Source organism: Dipteris shenzhenensis, chromosome 11 (assembly GCF_047967505.1).
Source record: "Dipteris shenzhenensis isolate YYH24624 ecotype China chromosome 11, Dip_SZ_1.0, whole genome shotgun sequence".
In the NCBI taxonomy this organism is placed as follows: domain Eukaryota; kingdom Viridiplantae; phylum Streptophyta; class Polypodiopsida; order Gleicheniales; family Dipteridaceae; genus Dipteris; species Dipteris shenzhenensis.
This window is the reverse complement of record NC_141606.1, coordinates 14,651,589-14,667,384: the sequence shown is the minus strand read 5'-3', so window position 1 is coordinate 14,667,384 and position 15,796 is coordinate 14,651,589. Positions and strand designations below refer to the sequence as shown.

The 15,796-nt window shown below is 42.0% G+C and overlaps 1 protein-coding gene across 1 annotated transcript; it reads right to left on the bottom strand.

Moving 5' to 3' along the window:
* Positions 1-13,591: 13,591 nt before the first annotated feature.
* Positions 13,592-15,535, bottom strand: LOC147896655 (protein DOWNY MILDEW RESISTANCE 6-like). Its single transcript, XM_087381320.1, has 3 exons — positions 14,854-15,535; positions 14,385-14,709; positions 13,592-14,083 (listed from the first exon to the last, which is right to left on the bottom strand). Exons 1-3 carry the CDS (start codon positions 15,384-15,386, stop codon positions 13,832-13,834), a joined length of 1,110 nt encoding a protein of 369 aa, XP_087237446.1. The 5' UTR covers positions 15,387-15,535; the 3' UTR covers positions 13,592-13,831.
* Positions 15,536-15,796: the final 261 nt, after the last annotated feature.

The following is a 15,796-nucleotide window of genomic DNA, read 5'->3' as shown; positions in this document are numbered from 1 at the left end:
TTCGTCCTTTTCTAATATTTTCCTACCAATGTTTTAAGTGGGGTGAGGTAATTCAATGTAGGCAATTTTGAATGTGTTATTACCACTACTACACCTTCGTCCTTTTTTGGTGTTTTTTTTCCCTCTAAAAGGAAACATAAAGAATAGCAAGATATAGTAAAGAACCATAAGTTTTTGCTTCACCTAATAGTTTTTTAAAAAATGTCATTCCCCTTTCTTTTTCCTCTAAGAAGAAGCATAAGGAATAGCAAAATATAGAAAAGAATTGTAAGTTTTTGCTTCACCCACTAGTTTCTAAGAAGAAGCATAAGGAATAGAAACATATAGTGAAGAACCATAAGTTTTTGCTTCACCCATTAGTATTTTAAACAAATGAGGTAATTGCTTTGTTTTAAAGGAAAGACGGTCAAAACCTCTCTCTTTCACTTTAGGATCATCCTTTATCCTTCATCTCTAGGTACCATGGATGTTTTTATCAAAGATATACTTTTATATTAATGTAAAATCTTGGCGAAAGTTTATTAGGCTAATTTTTGTAGTTTCACAATATTGACAAACTGTATTACAATTTTATATATTTTTGTTTGAATTTCTAAGTAAAATATGTAAATCTTAGCAAAACTTTTAAAATTTTTACATAAAACTTTCAAATCTTGGCAAATGTTTCAAACTTTTATTTTTATTAGGGCATATAAACTTTCGATGCTAATATAAAGGTTTCACTTCTTAATGAAACTAACTTGAAAAAATCATCCATGCTAGGTACATAACTTTTACGTTTCTCTCTTTTTATTTTATTTTTATGTTACAATGGCTATTTGTTACCGCCTTAGGCACTAGCAAATGTGATGGGCATAGGACCCTTACCTCTCTCTCTCTCTCTCTCTCTCTCTCTCTCTCTCTCTCTCTCTCACTCTCTCTCTTCTCACTTTTCCTTTGTTTCTCTCTTGTTCTTCTTCTCTTACTCTCCTCCTCTCTTTTCCTCTCTTTTCCTCTCTTTTCTCTTATCCTCTCTTTCCTCTCTCTTTCTTTTTCTCTCTTTCCTCTTTCTTTCTTACTCTCTTCCTCTATTTTCTCTCTTTTCCTCTCTCTTTTCTCTCTTCCCCTTTCTCTCTTTCTCTCTTCCTCTCTTTCTCTCTTCCTCTCTTTTCCTCTCTTTCCTCTTCCTCTCTTTCTCTCTTGCTTTTCTTCTCTTTCTCTCTTCCTCTCGCTCTTCCTCTCTTTTCTCTGTTCCTCTTTCTCTCTTCCTCTCTTTCCTCTTCATGTCTTTCTCTCTCACTCTTCCTCTCATTCTCTCGCTCTTCCTCTCTTTTCTCTCTTCCTCTTTCTCTCTTTCTCTCTTCCTATCTTTTCCTCTCTTTCTCTTCCTCTCTTTCTCTCTCGCTCTTCTTCCTCTCTTCCTCTCTTTCTCTCGCTCTTCCTCTCTTCCTCTCATTCTATCGCTCTTCCTCTCTTTTCTCTCTTCCTCTTTCTCTCTTCCTCTCTTTTCCTATCTCTCCTCTTCCTCTCTTTGTCTCTCGCTCTTCCTCTCTTTCACTCTTTCTCTCTCTTTTCTTCTCTTTTCTCACTTTCTCTCTTTCTCTTCCTCTCTTTTCTTCTCTTTCTCTATTTCTTCTACTCTCTTCCTCTCTTTTCGTCTCTTCTTCTTTCTTCAAATCTTGCGTGGATGTACGTCTAGGGTAGAGCCTAAGAGCCGTGTGAAGTTTCATCCCCAACAGTGTTTAGGATTTAGGGTTTAGGGTTTAGTCGTGCTAGTAGGGATTGTAAAAATGTACGCATTATACCTTCCATGTGGCACATACCAAATCAGTTGGACACCAAATCTTGCGTGGATGTACGTCTACGGTAGCCTAAGAGCCATGTGAAGTTTAATCCCCAACAGGGTTTAGGATTTAGGGTTTAGGGTTTCGGGTCTAGGGTTTAGTTGTGCTAGCAGGGATTGTAAAAATGTACGCATTATACCTTCTACGTGGTGCAAACCAAATCAGTTGGAGACCAAATCTTGCGTGGATGTACATCTAGGGTAGCCTAAGAGCCGTGTGAAGTTTCATCCCCAACAGGGTTTAGGGTTTAGGGTTTAGTCGTGCTAGTAGGGATTGTAAAAATGTATGCATTATACCTTCCACGTGGCGCAAACCAAATCAGTTGGACACCAAATCTTGCATGGATGTACGTCTAGGGTAGCCTAAGAGCCGTGTGAAGTTTCATCCCCAACAGGGTTTAGGGTTTAGGGTTTAGGATTTAGGGTTTAGTCGTGCTAGTAGGGATTGTAAAAATGTACGCATTATACTTTCCACGTGGCACATACCAAATCAGTTGGATGTCAAATCTTGTGTGGATGTACGTCTAGGGTAGCCTAAGAGCTGTGTGAAGTTTCATCCCCAACAGGGTTTAGGGTTTAGTTATGCTAGTAGGGATTGTAAAAATGTATGCATTATACCTTCCACGTGGCGCATACCAAATCAGTTGGACACCAAATCTTGCATGGATATACATCTAGGGTAGCCTAAGAGCCGTGTGAAGTTTCATCCCCAACAGGGTTTAGGGTTTAGGGTTTAGGGTTTAGTCGTGCTAGTAGGGATTGTAAAAATGTACGCATTATACCTTCCACGTGGCGCATACCAAATCAGTTGGACACCAAATCTTGCGCAGATGTACGTCTAGGGTAGTCTCTGAGCCGTGTGAAGTTTCATCCCCAACAGATAAGTCTACGTGTGTATTTCATTAGTACGTGCGCCATTTTTCATACGTAGTCGTGCTAGTAGGGATTGTAAAAATGTACGCATTATACCTTCCACGTGGCACATACCAAATCAGTTGGACACCAAATCTTACGTGAATGTACGTCTACGATAGCCTAAGAGCCGTGCAGAGTTTAATCTCTAACAAATGAGTCCACATGCATATTTCGTTAGTACGTGCGCCATTTTTCATACGTAGTCATGCTAGTAGGGATTGTAAAAATGTACGCATCATACCTTCCATGTGGCGCATACCAAATCAGTTTGAGACCAAATCTTGCGTGGATGTATTTCTAGGGTGGCCTAAGAGTCGTGCGAAGTTTCATCCCCAACAGATAAGTCCACACGTGTATTTTGTTAGTACGTGTGCCATAGCTTTGCCGCAGTCATGCTAGTAGGGATTGTAAAAATGTACGCATTGTACCTTCCACGTGGCACATACCAAATCAGTTCGAGACCAAATCTTGTGTGGATGTATGTCTAGGGTGGCCTAAGAGTCGTGCGAAGTTTCATCCCCAACAGATAAGTCCACACATGTATTTCGTTAGTATGTGCGCATTTTTCATACATAGTCGTGCTAGTAGGGATTGTAAAAATGTACGCATTATACCTTCCACATGACACATACCAAATTAGTTGGACACCAAATCTTGCGTGGATTACGTCTACGGTAGCCTAAGAGCCATGCAAAGTTTAATCTCCAATAGATAAGTCCACATGCATATTTCGTTAGTACGTGTGCCATTTTTCATACGTAGTCGTGCTAGTAGGGATTGTAAAAATGTACACATTATACCTTCCATGTGGCGCATACCAAATCAGTTTGAGACCAAATCTTGCATGGATGTATGTCTAGGGTGGCCTAAGAGTCGTGCAAAGTTTCATCCCCAACAAATAAGTCCACACACGTATTTCGTTAGTACGTGCACCATAGCTTTGCCACAGTCGTGCTAGTAGGGATTGTAAAAATGTACGCATTATACCTTCCACGTGACGCATACCAAATCCCTTGGAGACCAAATCTTGTGTGGATGTATGTCTAGGGTGACCTAAGAGTCGTGCAAAGTTTCATCCCCAACAAAACTGTCCACACGCGTATTTCATTAGTACGTGCACCATTTTTCATGTGTAGTCATGCTAGTAGGGACCAACAGATAAGTCCACATGCATATTTCGTTAGTACGTGCACGAATTTTCTTAGTCACATTTTTAAAATGTCCTAAAGCACAAAACAAATTACAACATTACTACTAATAAACAATTTTTTGTTTTACAAACACAACAAATCCCATTGAGAAGACATCGAACATCATGTATAAAATAGAATCTAATACAATGATGTGTATGAACGTGTATACAACCATCAGAGTGAAATACAAAATATGAGTCCATGAAAATTACAATGGTACGGTCACACAGTGAGCCTATACATATCGAATACAAAAATGTGTAATCAACTAGTGATACCCAATAAAAATCAATCTTATCAACTAATGATCCCAAAAAATATGATATGTAATGTGCTACTCCTAAGGATTAGCTCTCATGCCAATAGTTCCAAGTATGCTCCCGTGATCCGCCACTGCAAGGCGCCATCGTGGAGTGGACGTCGCCTTGCGAGTGTGAACATGACTCAAAGTAATCTTGATCCCAACAACAAGATGAGAATACATGTATGCCTCCTGATCCGCCATGTACTCCTGGAACTCAATATAGCGACCACGCCTCTGTATCTGCTGAAAATAGTGGCCACCTATGATCATGCTATGAGATTAGAGGAACTAAATCCCGCATCCTGATCATCATGTACCTCCTCCCAAGGCTGGAAGGGAGAAAGCGCTCGCCGTACCCATGGATCGGCCCATGGTATCATGGAGCACCCTCCCTAATCATCATCAATGCATGCAGAGCAAAAACATGCAAACTGTCGAGAAAAGATCACGGGGTGAGACTCACCTACGCTCCTGATGGAATGGAAATCAAGAGTACCAGACACAGAATGACAATCAAAAGGCCTAGACCGATCAAGACTCCCAATGTCCACACACCAAAAATACCAGCTCACCACCCTATCGTCACGCGACTGAAACGAGGAGATAGCACTAGTGGATAAGTGCTGGGATAAGTGTTGGCTGCACCATTGCACCACATCATGTGCATCCTTGAAGCGATCGGCACTGTGACGCAACTGGTATCGACGCAAAGCACGCTTCACGCAAGCACCTACACCATCATGCTCTCCCTTACCGTGCCCTGTCTCGAAGTAGCTCCATGTGATCGGAATGCCTATCTCATGGTGCCATCTACAGAACCAATAAAACTGTCTAGCGGATTTGAACTGACCACTGTAGCCGTCTAACCAGATCCAGCACTACTGCCATGTGACACCATGATCCCTCAAGAAACTATCGTGCAAAGTGAAGCAATGTTGCACAAAATGGGCATCATGCGATCGATCATCACTAATGTAGAAGTGATACTCTTGCACAATGACGCGTGAGTCCATGGTGTTATCAATGCCATCCACATGAGCCTATGCATGACGATAGCCAATGTGCACAAATATAACAACCTGCAATATGGCATTGAAAAAAAATATGACTATTGAAATAATTCAATATAATGAGGCAGGGAAAAAATCAATACTCGATCACACGTCACCTGTTCGGAGAAATAATACTCCGATTGGATCTCATGCTGTGGTGCAAAGGTGTAATTCTCCACAAAGTCCACCACTGAGACAACCACCCCTGTAGGAAATGTCCTCAAACATGCACGGAATTGATGATCCTCCCATTTCGCAGTGTGCGAGTGGCATATGTAGCGGTACAGCTTCCCTCGAAAACTGTCAATGAATACAACACGTGGTGTCTCCTTCCCCACAAGTTGAGCACAAGCTGCAACCTTCTCAACTGTGCACCACCATCTAATGTCAAGGTACTTTACTCATACTGCTGCCAACGAACCATCTGCACATCACAAGTATCTAGTGCAACTCGTGGCACTCTAGCAAAGTCACCACACAAAGTACACCTGCCTTCCACGCAATCAAGGGAGTGGAATAATGCATCACCATCTCGTGTACACAATATGGAATGAATGAAGTCATGAGGGCTAGTAGGAACCACTCCCCTATGACCATCAAGGGAACGGAATACATCATACATCAATCCAAAATCCACATGGTAGCGACAACAACATGTGTCACACTCCTGAGAGCATCGCACAAACCATGGCCTGCATCGCTCAAATGACCTCTGCCCAATCTTGAACTCCGGGTGCGCCTCTACAAACTGAGTGTACAACTCAGTCTGGGTACACTCCAAAAAACATGCACCATGCTCAATGTACACACTGTGTGACACCCTCTTTTACAATGCCTTCTTGAACACCGGGGATGCTCTACAATGCTCCTCCCAAAACTATTGTATGAAGGACCTAGTGGAATCATCCAACAATCGATCGTTGCGAGGTGTACGACCACTTAAAGCCCAAAGAGCATCAGTCTCACTATCCTCTAGACTCTGCCTCCTAATCATGCCTGCTCGCAATGTGCGCGGTGCAATCTGAAGAAGACGTGAAGCGGTACGCACATGGCCTATCATATGAGGTCTACTAATGGCAGCCACAATAGCACGACGTGTTGCCAAGGCATCACTGGAGTTCCTATGCTTAAAGAAGCATAGGAATGTCGAACACTGCTGAGGACCTCGCTAGATACAACCCTATCTCTACGTGCACCAGGACTAACAGGCCTCCTACACTCTACCAAGTCAGGGTGATCAATCAGGGATGTGAGAAGAGAAGACTGCGAAGCTGGCATGAGGTCACAAAAAAAAGACTGCACAATCTTGCTAGTACGATGACGGATAGTGGACTTCGGCAAGTCACATCGTGAAGCAACAGTGCTGCTACAAGGTGGGGCAAGGGGATCAATGGGAGATGGTAGGGTGGACGGGGGAAGGGAGGCCCCAAGGGGAATGGGGAGAGGGGGAGGGGGAGGGGGAGGGGGAGGGGGGAGGGTGGAGGGAGAAGAGGTTGCCAAAATGTAGGTGGCTAGGGGAAGGGCGAAGGCTAGAGGTAGGGGAGCGGATGAGGATGGGGGGACAATGGAGGTGGGGGTGGGGGTGGGGGTGGAGCTGGAGGTGGAGGTGGGATGTAGAGGTAGAGGTGGAGGTGGATCGGTGGTGGCAGCACGAGCTCTAGCTCTAGAGGCTCTCTTGCGCTCACGAGCCTTCCGCTTGCGCTCCTCGTCAATGAGATTTGGGGGGGGTTTCCTACATCTTTCACATCTACTAGCTCTATGGCTTTGAGAACCCATTCTCAATGAAAGTAGGATGGAAGGTGTGACAAAGTGATGAGGAGGCAAGAATGGCTAAGAATGAGTGAAATGAACCAAAACGTGGTGTCTTATAGAGAGCCTCAACTCATCCACTAGATTGCTCTTCATTATTATTGGTGGAGAAGGTGCTAAGATTGAAACTAATTGGCTGGAATCCAACGTTAATTTCGAATATTTGCATCGTTTGATTTTATTCCAGTTTTGTACCTTCAAATACCTCGATCGAGGTATGCTATGCCCAGATCATATACCTCGATCGAGGTACCCCTCGGTCATAGCACATACCCCTTGGTCATATACCTCGATCGAGGTATTCTATGCCTCACGCAGGTCATATACCTCGATCGAGGTATTCTATGCCTCACACATCGTGATGTGTATACATGTGGTTGATGTGGCACCATGCATGGTCATGATGTGGCAATATAGTCTCTTCCATGATGTGGAAAGGTGATGTGGCATGATGAGTTGGCATTCATGAGGTGGTAGATTGACATGGCAAATTGAGGTGGAGGAATTGGTGATGTGGCAAGGTTGACGAGGTATGCCAAGGTGGCAAGGTGTGATGACATGGCTCATGATGTGGAATGATGAGGTGGCACATGTGGTAGCACGTGTGGCAATGTAAGGTGACATGGCAAGGAGTGATGTCACATCTCCTTGATGACATGGCACCACGTGGTCTAACAACGTGGCATGGTTGCAAGGCAAAAATAGATGACTCAGCCTTCCACATGGGCAGCATGCACGCTCCAAAGGCTTGCCACTAGGGTCGGTGATGCTCCTAGCCTACATCACCAAGCCTAATACCAAGCCTACCTTGTCTTGGTATTAGGCTTGGGTGGCCCTTTTTCCCCCACAAAAGGGAGATTTCAATCTTGGAGGCCATATCGTACATTTCCCTTACTCAAATTTAACCAAATTTTTTTCCTCTTATTCATCATGCAGAGGACTAAAAATATTGACATTTTTGAAATGTTTGGTCATGTTTGAGAATTACTAGATTTATTTTTAATATTCTTTATTGATCCTCTAAGGAGTAAAAGTAAAAATTAAACTTCAATCTTCCTAAATCTAACCATTGGATTTGGGATTTGATGATTCAACCACACACCCTTATGTGCCTACTAACCTTCCACCAATTGGATTTGCTTAATTATTCAAAATACTTAAAAAATGTGGTGTGCTACTAAAATGCATGTATTTTATGACTTTATTTATTATAAATAATTATTTATAATTAGATAAATCATTCAAAAAATTACCAATAAATCAAGTTAAGCTCTACATAATGCAAAGAGACCACTTACAAAGTTTCAATAACATTTAATCTAAAATGAGTGAGAAATTTAGAATTTAATATGACACTCTCTGTTCGTGACAAACGTGTGACCACCCTGGAACCATGCAGTGTGACACAAAGAAATTTTTTGTGTGTGCATCGAATGTTCAATCAGACTATACGATTATGTGCACAATAGAAAGTGTGATGTTGTGTCAGAAGACTTCAAAGACTAGATCCATAGGGAAGTAAGTGAGATTTGCATTTTTGTGTGCTAAAAAGCTTGTTTTTCCACCTCCTAAGGATTGGGGAGTGAACAAAAAGTGGACACACTTAGCTTGCTACTTCCCTAGAATCTCTCTAGAAAGCAACTCGTTTTTTCTTTTGAAGCAAAAAAATAGCAAACCACAAGCTGGAATCACGTTGTAGTAGGTCTCCTGCTCTTGAATCAAGCCACAAACTATCCAAAAAGGAGGGGTAGCCTCTTGTATACACACCAAACAGTAAAAACGACCCTAGTATATCTCAAAATACATCTCCCATGGGAAGTAGGAGACTCCACATAGCAAGTATGGGCAAAGATAACCCTTCCTAGGCTAGAAACAAGCTCTGTGAAGCAGGCAACGGGCTGAAAGTCACTGCTATAGCAAGTAAAATGAGATTCCCTCCTCTATTTCGAAGCCACAAGCGAGTAAAATCTCTCCCACAAGCTTCCACAGTAATAGGAAAGTAGAGGGCCGCCAGAGGGCAAGCCTTTGATACCTATTGAGAGATCTCAACAACAGAAGCGGATGGAAGAAGGTGAGAGAGATGGAGAGCCAAAAGAGAGAGCCACACAAGTTTTGGTGGGTGCAGAACACCCTAATTGTCTATGTCATCCATATATATGTGTGTTTGAGTATTGTACATAATGAGGATTAAGGCATAGTGGCCTGTAACCCCCACACTTATGGACATCTTACACTAGTCAAACACATTGTTTAATGCTGCATGAGGGATTAAATGGACATTGTTCATGAAATTCTCTAGATGCTTGCCTACCTTTTCACCATTTCAAGTAAAGCTGAAGGACTCCAGCAAATTTCATTATCCATTACTAAAAGGTATTCCTGCACATAACTTAAAGAGAGTCTATTGTTAGTAATATCTAAACCCTCACGAAGGGCAATTGATTTATCTATCAAATATTCCATTGGTTCCCACTCCTACATTAAAATAGGCTCTTGATACCCACACTTGTAAAGAAGATAGATCAAGTATCCTAGAAGCAAGGCACGTGTCCTTTGCCTTGTACACATGTTGCAACTTGGCAAGAGATCCTTCCTCTCCTTGAAGTTCAAGAAGTGGAAAGACATCCTTCCTCTTGGAAGCTTATGTGGAACCTTAGCAAAACCTTCCATGACTATCTAGTTAGTCAAACTGTAAGTTCAAGTCATCCAATCATATATTGCATTTTTAGTGTTCTAGAACACACTGGAGCTCACAATATTGCCAACTTCTACACTTTTTTCTGACCATGCCTCTAGAACACACTAGAGCTCACAATATTGTCAACTTGTGTCACTTTGTTCCTAACTATGCCTCTAGAACACATTGGAGCTCACAATATTGCCAGTTTGTGTCCCTTTGTTCTTGACCATGCTTGTTGGGAAAACAATAGAAAGAGCATTTTTATCCTATATGAGAGGGAAAAGTGCATGTAGGAGGGAATAGAGTTGTTGTAGGAGAAGGTAAAGTAAGAGGGGAAAGACCACCTACAGGAGAGGGCTGAACAAGTGGGCACAAAGCAAGAGAGGGTAGATCAAGAGAAGGAAGAGCAAGAAGAGCTAGAGCAGGAGGAGCTAAAGAAAGAGGGGGAAGAGTGGGATAGAGAAGTCCAGTTGTAGGAGGTGTTGCAACCCAAATTTTAAAAAATGGAGGGAGAGAATCATTGGACCAAAGCAGAGGATCATAGTGGAGTAACAGACGAGCAGTTGTGGCAGAGGAAGGAGTAGCTACAACACATGCTGGTTCCATGAGCGTAGCAGAGGTTGTAGCCATAATTGCAATAGGTTTGATGGGTAGCTCATATCTAAAGGAGAGGCTAAAGTAGATTCCTAGTAGGGTAGCAACACATGGAATGTCTCTACTCTCTTGATGAGTGTAGCACATTGCGTGTAGAGGAGTAAATTTTGAGCTGGATTTGGCTAGGTTGGAAGGAGAATGCCCTCTCGAATTTAACCAACTATTAGATATTTTCTCTAATCATGTACATAACTAACTTATCATGCTAGTATGGCTTTACCCAAGGGAATATCCCCACAACCCATGGGTACTACCTCACTATGGACCTGATCCACAAAATTATCAATAACAAACATGACAAAACTTTTTTTACTGACGTTCAAAGACTGGCCTTTGTTTATCCATAAGAGAGTGTATGCATGTGGATGAGCTTAAGTAGGTAGATGGAGCTTCTTGACGATCTTTGCATTGATTAAATTTTTTTGACTTCCATTATTAAACATGAGTGAAACTAGACTATGCTTCACTTGACATTTGGTAATAAATAAGGATTCTTTCTGAGGGTTGTGAGATGCCAACAACTTGGGAGAGAGTTTTTATCATGAGGTTCAATTTAGGATTTACCTCATTTGCTCCTCTACTTCAATATCTAGTGTGCTAAATGTATAGTAACCCTTTCTTTCCTTTTGCACTACTTCTTTGTGTGACCAAGATTCATCGATGATTCTTTTATGTTAGTTTCATTAATACGTGAAAATTTTACATTGGTATCTAAAGTTTATTTGCGCCAATAAATACAAATGTTTAAAGCATCCACCAATATTTGAAACTTTTATGCAAAAAAATTGAAAGTTTTGCCAATATTTACATATTTTACTTCTAAATTCAAAAGAAAACATATATGAATGTAATATTTTCTATCTATATTGTCAAACTAGAAACTTGGATTGTATTCACATATAAGTGTACCCTTGATAAAAACATCCATGCCAAGATTGTCCTATTAGTTGCAATTTGTCTTAGAATTTGCCTCAAATTTGCTTGGCATATTCTTGTAATAGAAGCCACATTTTAGCTCCCTTTTGATTCCAAATTTTGTTTTTTTTGTTGTGGCTTCTCCTTGTCAGGGGTTTTAGGTGGGGCTTTCTCTCAACTCTTTTTGTAACTAGGAAACTTTGGTTCAAAGTTTGAGGGCTAAACAAATCCACATCCTGTTGGATGTTAGGGAGGAATCCCCCAATATACTCAATATTGATCTTGTCAACATTGTCTTTTACCTTGGTCTTCAAGTTAATTTTATGGAAAGCGTCTATGTACTATGAAATTGCTCTAAAATTGTTTGTTCTGGCTTTTGTTTAAAGAATTGCCACTATGTGGGGCAACTTCTCTTCATACCCAAGTGGGATAAATTTATTCTCAAACCCTTCTACCGAAGTGATAATAGGCTCCCCAAGGTGGGTACGAATCTCTTCCATTGTCATCTATCACCAATCTCATCAAACCTTAGATTATAGCACCATAGTTTTGTGAATAATGAAAGATCCCCATGCCATCTACCAAATCTTTCAGGTGAGGACATAGATTGCTATACAACCTTCATTCCATTTCAAGGGAGATCACATTTGATGGTGTGATTTGGAGGTCCTTTAGGCATTATAAATCTATGAGACCCCCTATAATCAAGGGATTGACTTCTAGAAAGATTCTCTAATGTTAGGCTAATGAGCTCAACTGAAGGAGTGCTCTTGCCTTCCACTTTACCATATCACTAAGTACCTGTACCATTATTTTGGTATGATTTGGATCATCATTATGTCCACGTGGCAAGGCCTTCATTACACGTGGGTCCTTTGAGGAATCTTCCTCTAGCTACCAAAACCACCTAACTTCAGTAACCTTAGAATGGTTAGAGCCATAACCCAACTACATATCTAACCATTCTTGGACCTAGATAAGGACTTATTCTAAGACCTTATAACATTGAATATTACAAAACATCCACCTTGGTCGCACAGTCTTGGCTCCAAGACATAGCAACATTTAATGGGTAAATTTGACTCAAGACTAACAAAGGAAATGGCAATATTGCCTTATTATAATCTTCAACCATATGAAATTATAAATTTAATGATGGATCCACATCACCAGATGCTATAAAGAATGGTGGTGATCACCACTCATTGATTTCCAAGGAGACCATGATTAGAATATCTTCTAGTGTATCTAGGCATCATTATTAACATTAAAGGAGGTTTTTAGCATGTATAAATCTCAATGATATGGGTGGTATAAGGATAGACCTAGCTATATGAGTTTTATGCATGATTATGAGGAAACTCTTAATGTAAATGGTATTTCTTGACTCATTTTCTCAATGGAGAGAGCTTTTGATTAACAGAATGATTGTTTTGCCTTAGTGGGACCTTGCATCCTTTGAATCCATTGTTTGCCTTGTGTGCAACAGATGCATGTAATTACTTATCAAGGCTTCATGAACAGAAGGAGAACGCTTGTTGCCATTCGGCTCTTTCTTATGACCTCTCCTATATACAATTGAAATGGGCAGTGGAGCATAATCCGAAGAATTGACAGTTATAGGAAGATTGTGTAAATCTAATTGTCCACATGATTCAATAGCATCGAATCATCGCGTGGAGTTTGCTATCTGCGTTGGATTGTAGCAGTAAGAAGTGCATCTTCTGCCACTGAAATTTATAGCTATGGCATTGTACTACTTGAATTGTTGAACCAAAGAAGGCCAACAGACCCTACTTTTGTGTCCAAAATCAGTCTTCGTGTATGGGTAGAATCAAGATTTCTACACAGCGACAAAAGTGTTAGATGAAACACTACATAACTCGAATTTGTCAAGCGAGGTGATGTTAAGTTCATGAGTTGGCTTTGGCTTGCATAGAGGAGCATCCGAGCAACTGTCCAACAGTGCAATTTCTCTACCTCAAGCCTATGAGGATCAAATGAATTCAATTTATGTGTAGGACCAGTATGTGGGGATCAACATTTACAAAATCTTAGGCTTGAGGGTCAAATGAATTCAATTTACGTGTCATACCAGTATGTGGGGATCAACATTTACAGAATCTTCTTTGATGTTTGCCTCACCAGTAGGTGATTCATTTTATTATAAGTTGTATCTCTTGTGCAAAGCTAGAAGTCACAAGTTATACTTAACAACTATGAACGCTTTGTAGATAGCTGGCATGATTGTAAATGGAGAAGGGACCGATCCTCGCATTGACAATTACATGTACCTATATCTGAATCCATCTAATTTGCAACAAGCACTAAACACAACAAATCTTCCCTATGTGTGGACTGATTGACAAGTGTAGATGAGCACAAAAGCTCATGACTGTGGCTTGCCACGGGTTGCACACTAGTACGGTATGATGCAAAAGAAACATATTTAACAAGGCATTCCAGAACATGAACCTAAAGATAAGCTTACGTGTGGAGGGCAGGGATGATGTAAGATTGCACAATGTTCTTAGAGTTCGCTCCATAGTCGTAGAAGGTGGCCTCGTGATCGGCGAACTTGATCTCCCGGTACACTTGTTTCTGGTCGAGCTCCAGCTTGGCGGGAGCGATCATGGCATTGGGTGCCGCATCACAGAACGTTGCCACAGATAGCCTCGACTTCTCACGGTTCACCACGACCCTGTGTTCGATGCTCTTGTATCTACCGTTGCTCATGATCTGCAAAAGTCCTCTACGAGTTACAGCGATTGCAGATCGTGCACGTGTGTGTGCGTGTGAATTTGTGTCTACATGTGAGAGACAGAGACAGAGAGAGAATTTTTTTTTAAGTATGTGCAAGAGAGAGAGAGGAGAGCGCGCGAGAGAGGGAGGGGGGGGGGGGGGGGGAGGGGGGGGGTTGTGCGTGTGTTGAGAGAGAGAGAGAGAAATCCATAGAGTATTTTCTTCAAGTTCGAAGAAAATTTTGAGATCTGTACAGTAACGATACTTGGCAACGTCTAAACAATGTCATCTTGCTCACCTCCACTTGATCCGCCACGTTCACGACGAATGATCCCTCAATCGGCTCCGCCGGCACCCATTCCCCCATGTGGCGCACCTCCAAACCCACCACTCCTTCTTCCTGCATCACCAGCGTAAGCGCTCCGATGTCTGAATGACTGTTGAAGCCCGCTGTCAGCTCTGGTTGTGGACATGGAGGATAGAAGTTGATTAGCATGTTCTGGTGAGGCTCCACTAGTGCCTTCTCAATATACGATGCGTCCACGCCGAGACTGATCGAGATGACTGCAAGCAGTTTCAGAGCCAAGTTCTTTAGCGCTGCGCTGTACTCGTCCATGGTGTCCCTGGATCAGTGAAGCGGATGAGGAGATGCAACCGAATGAAGCAAAACATCCTATTCTATACCTTGATCTAAAGTAAAAACTGCACAATCCAACGATTATCCTATGCAGCAAACAATTGGTTGCTATTCTTGACCTGTGAACAACCTGAATGAACAAGGCTTGCTTGGCCAGAAACGGTAATCCCTTTTTGACAGCGGTTGAAGATAGAGATACAAATAGTCTCGCCAGTCTCTCACCAAATCTTCTTTGATGGTGTATTTGCTGCCATAGCCATCCGATATTTTCCCAGGCTCAGCTGCATACGCAGCTTTTTCTTCCACCGGTAGAGATATAAATTCCCTTGCCGTTTTCATCATTTTCTGCATCAACAAGGGTGACACGCCATGGTTCACAATTCGAAAGAACCCCCATTCCTCACAAGCCGACCTCATTTTTCCCACTAGATCTTGCATACAAGCTTCGTCCCAGCCTGCAAGATCTATGATAGGGATACTTTTCTGAGAGGGGTTGCGCGATATGAAAACTGGCTGGGAAGGAAACCTTCTATACTTCTCAGGAACGGACTGGACGCCTCTCTGAACAAGAACCTCCACAGGATCGACACCCCAGGTTTTGCTGGGATGGACAATAGTGATGGGCCTCGTTGGGGGGAGCTGGGAATCAAGAACCATAGCCATGAGGATGCAGAGTCGCAGACTGTGCTCGCTAATGGTCTGAAGAATGGGCTCCGGTGACCGAACGTAGTACACAAAGGGCTGCTTCTATCTTAATTAATAGAAGAAGAACTTCGTAAGAACACCGCAGCTGCTTAGCAATTTTCAAGTCGCTTTCTACGTTGGTGGAGTCGAGATGACTCTTGTACGTGTGGTGGACAGAGCGTCGTTACTCTGAATCTAGATGATACTTGTACGTGTATTGGACACAGCGTCGTGACTCTGATCTTTTATCAAATCACTTCAGCCTAGTACGTCTTGACAGGAACTCCCTTCACCAGAGAGCAAAAGATTCTATTGCTTTTGTGACTCATTTGTTTCATTCGCGGATAAAAGTTTTATCATAACCATGGTCCATGAGAATGCAGAGTCGA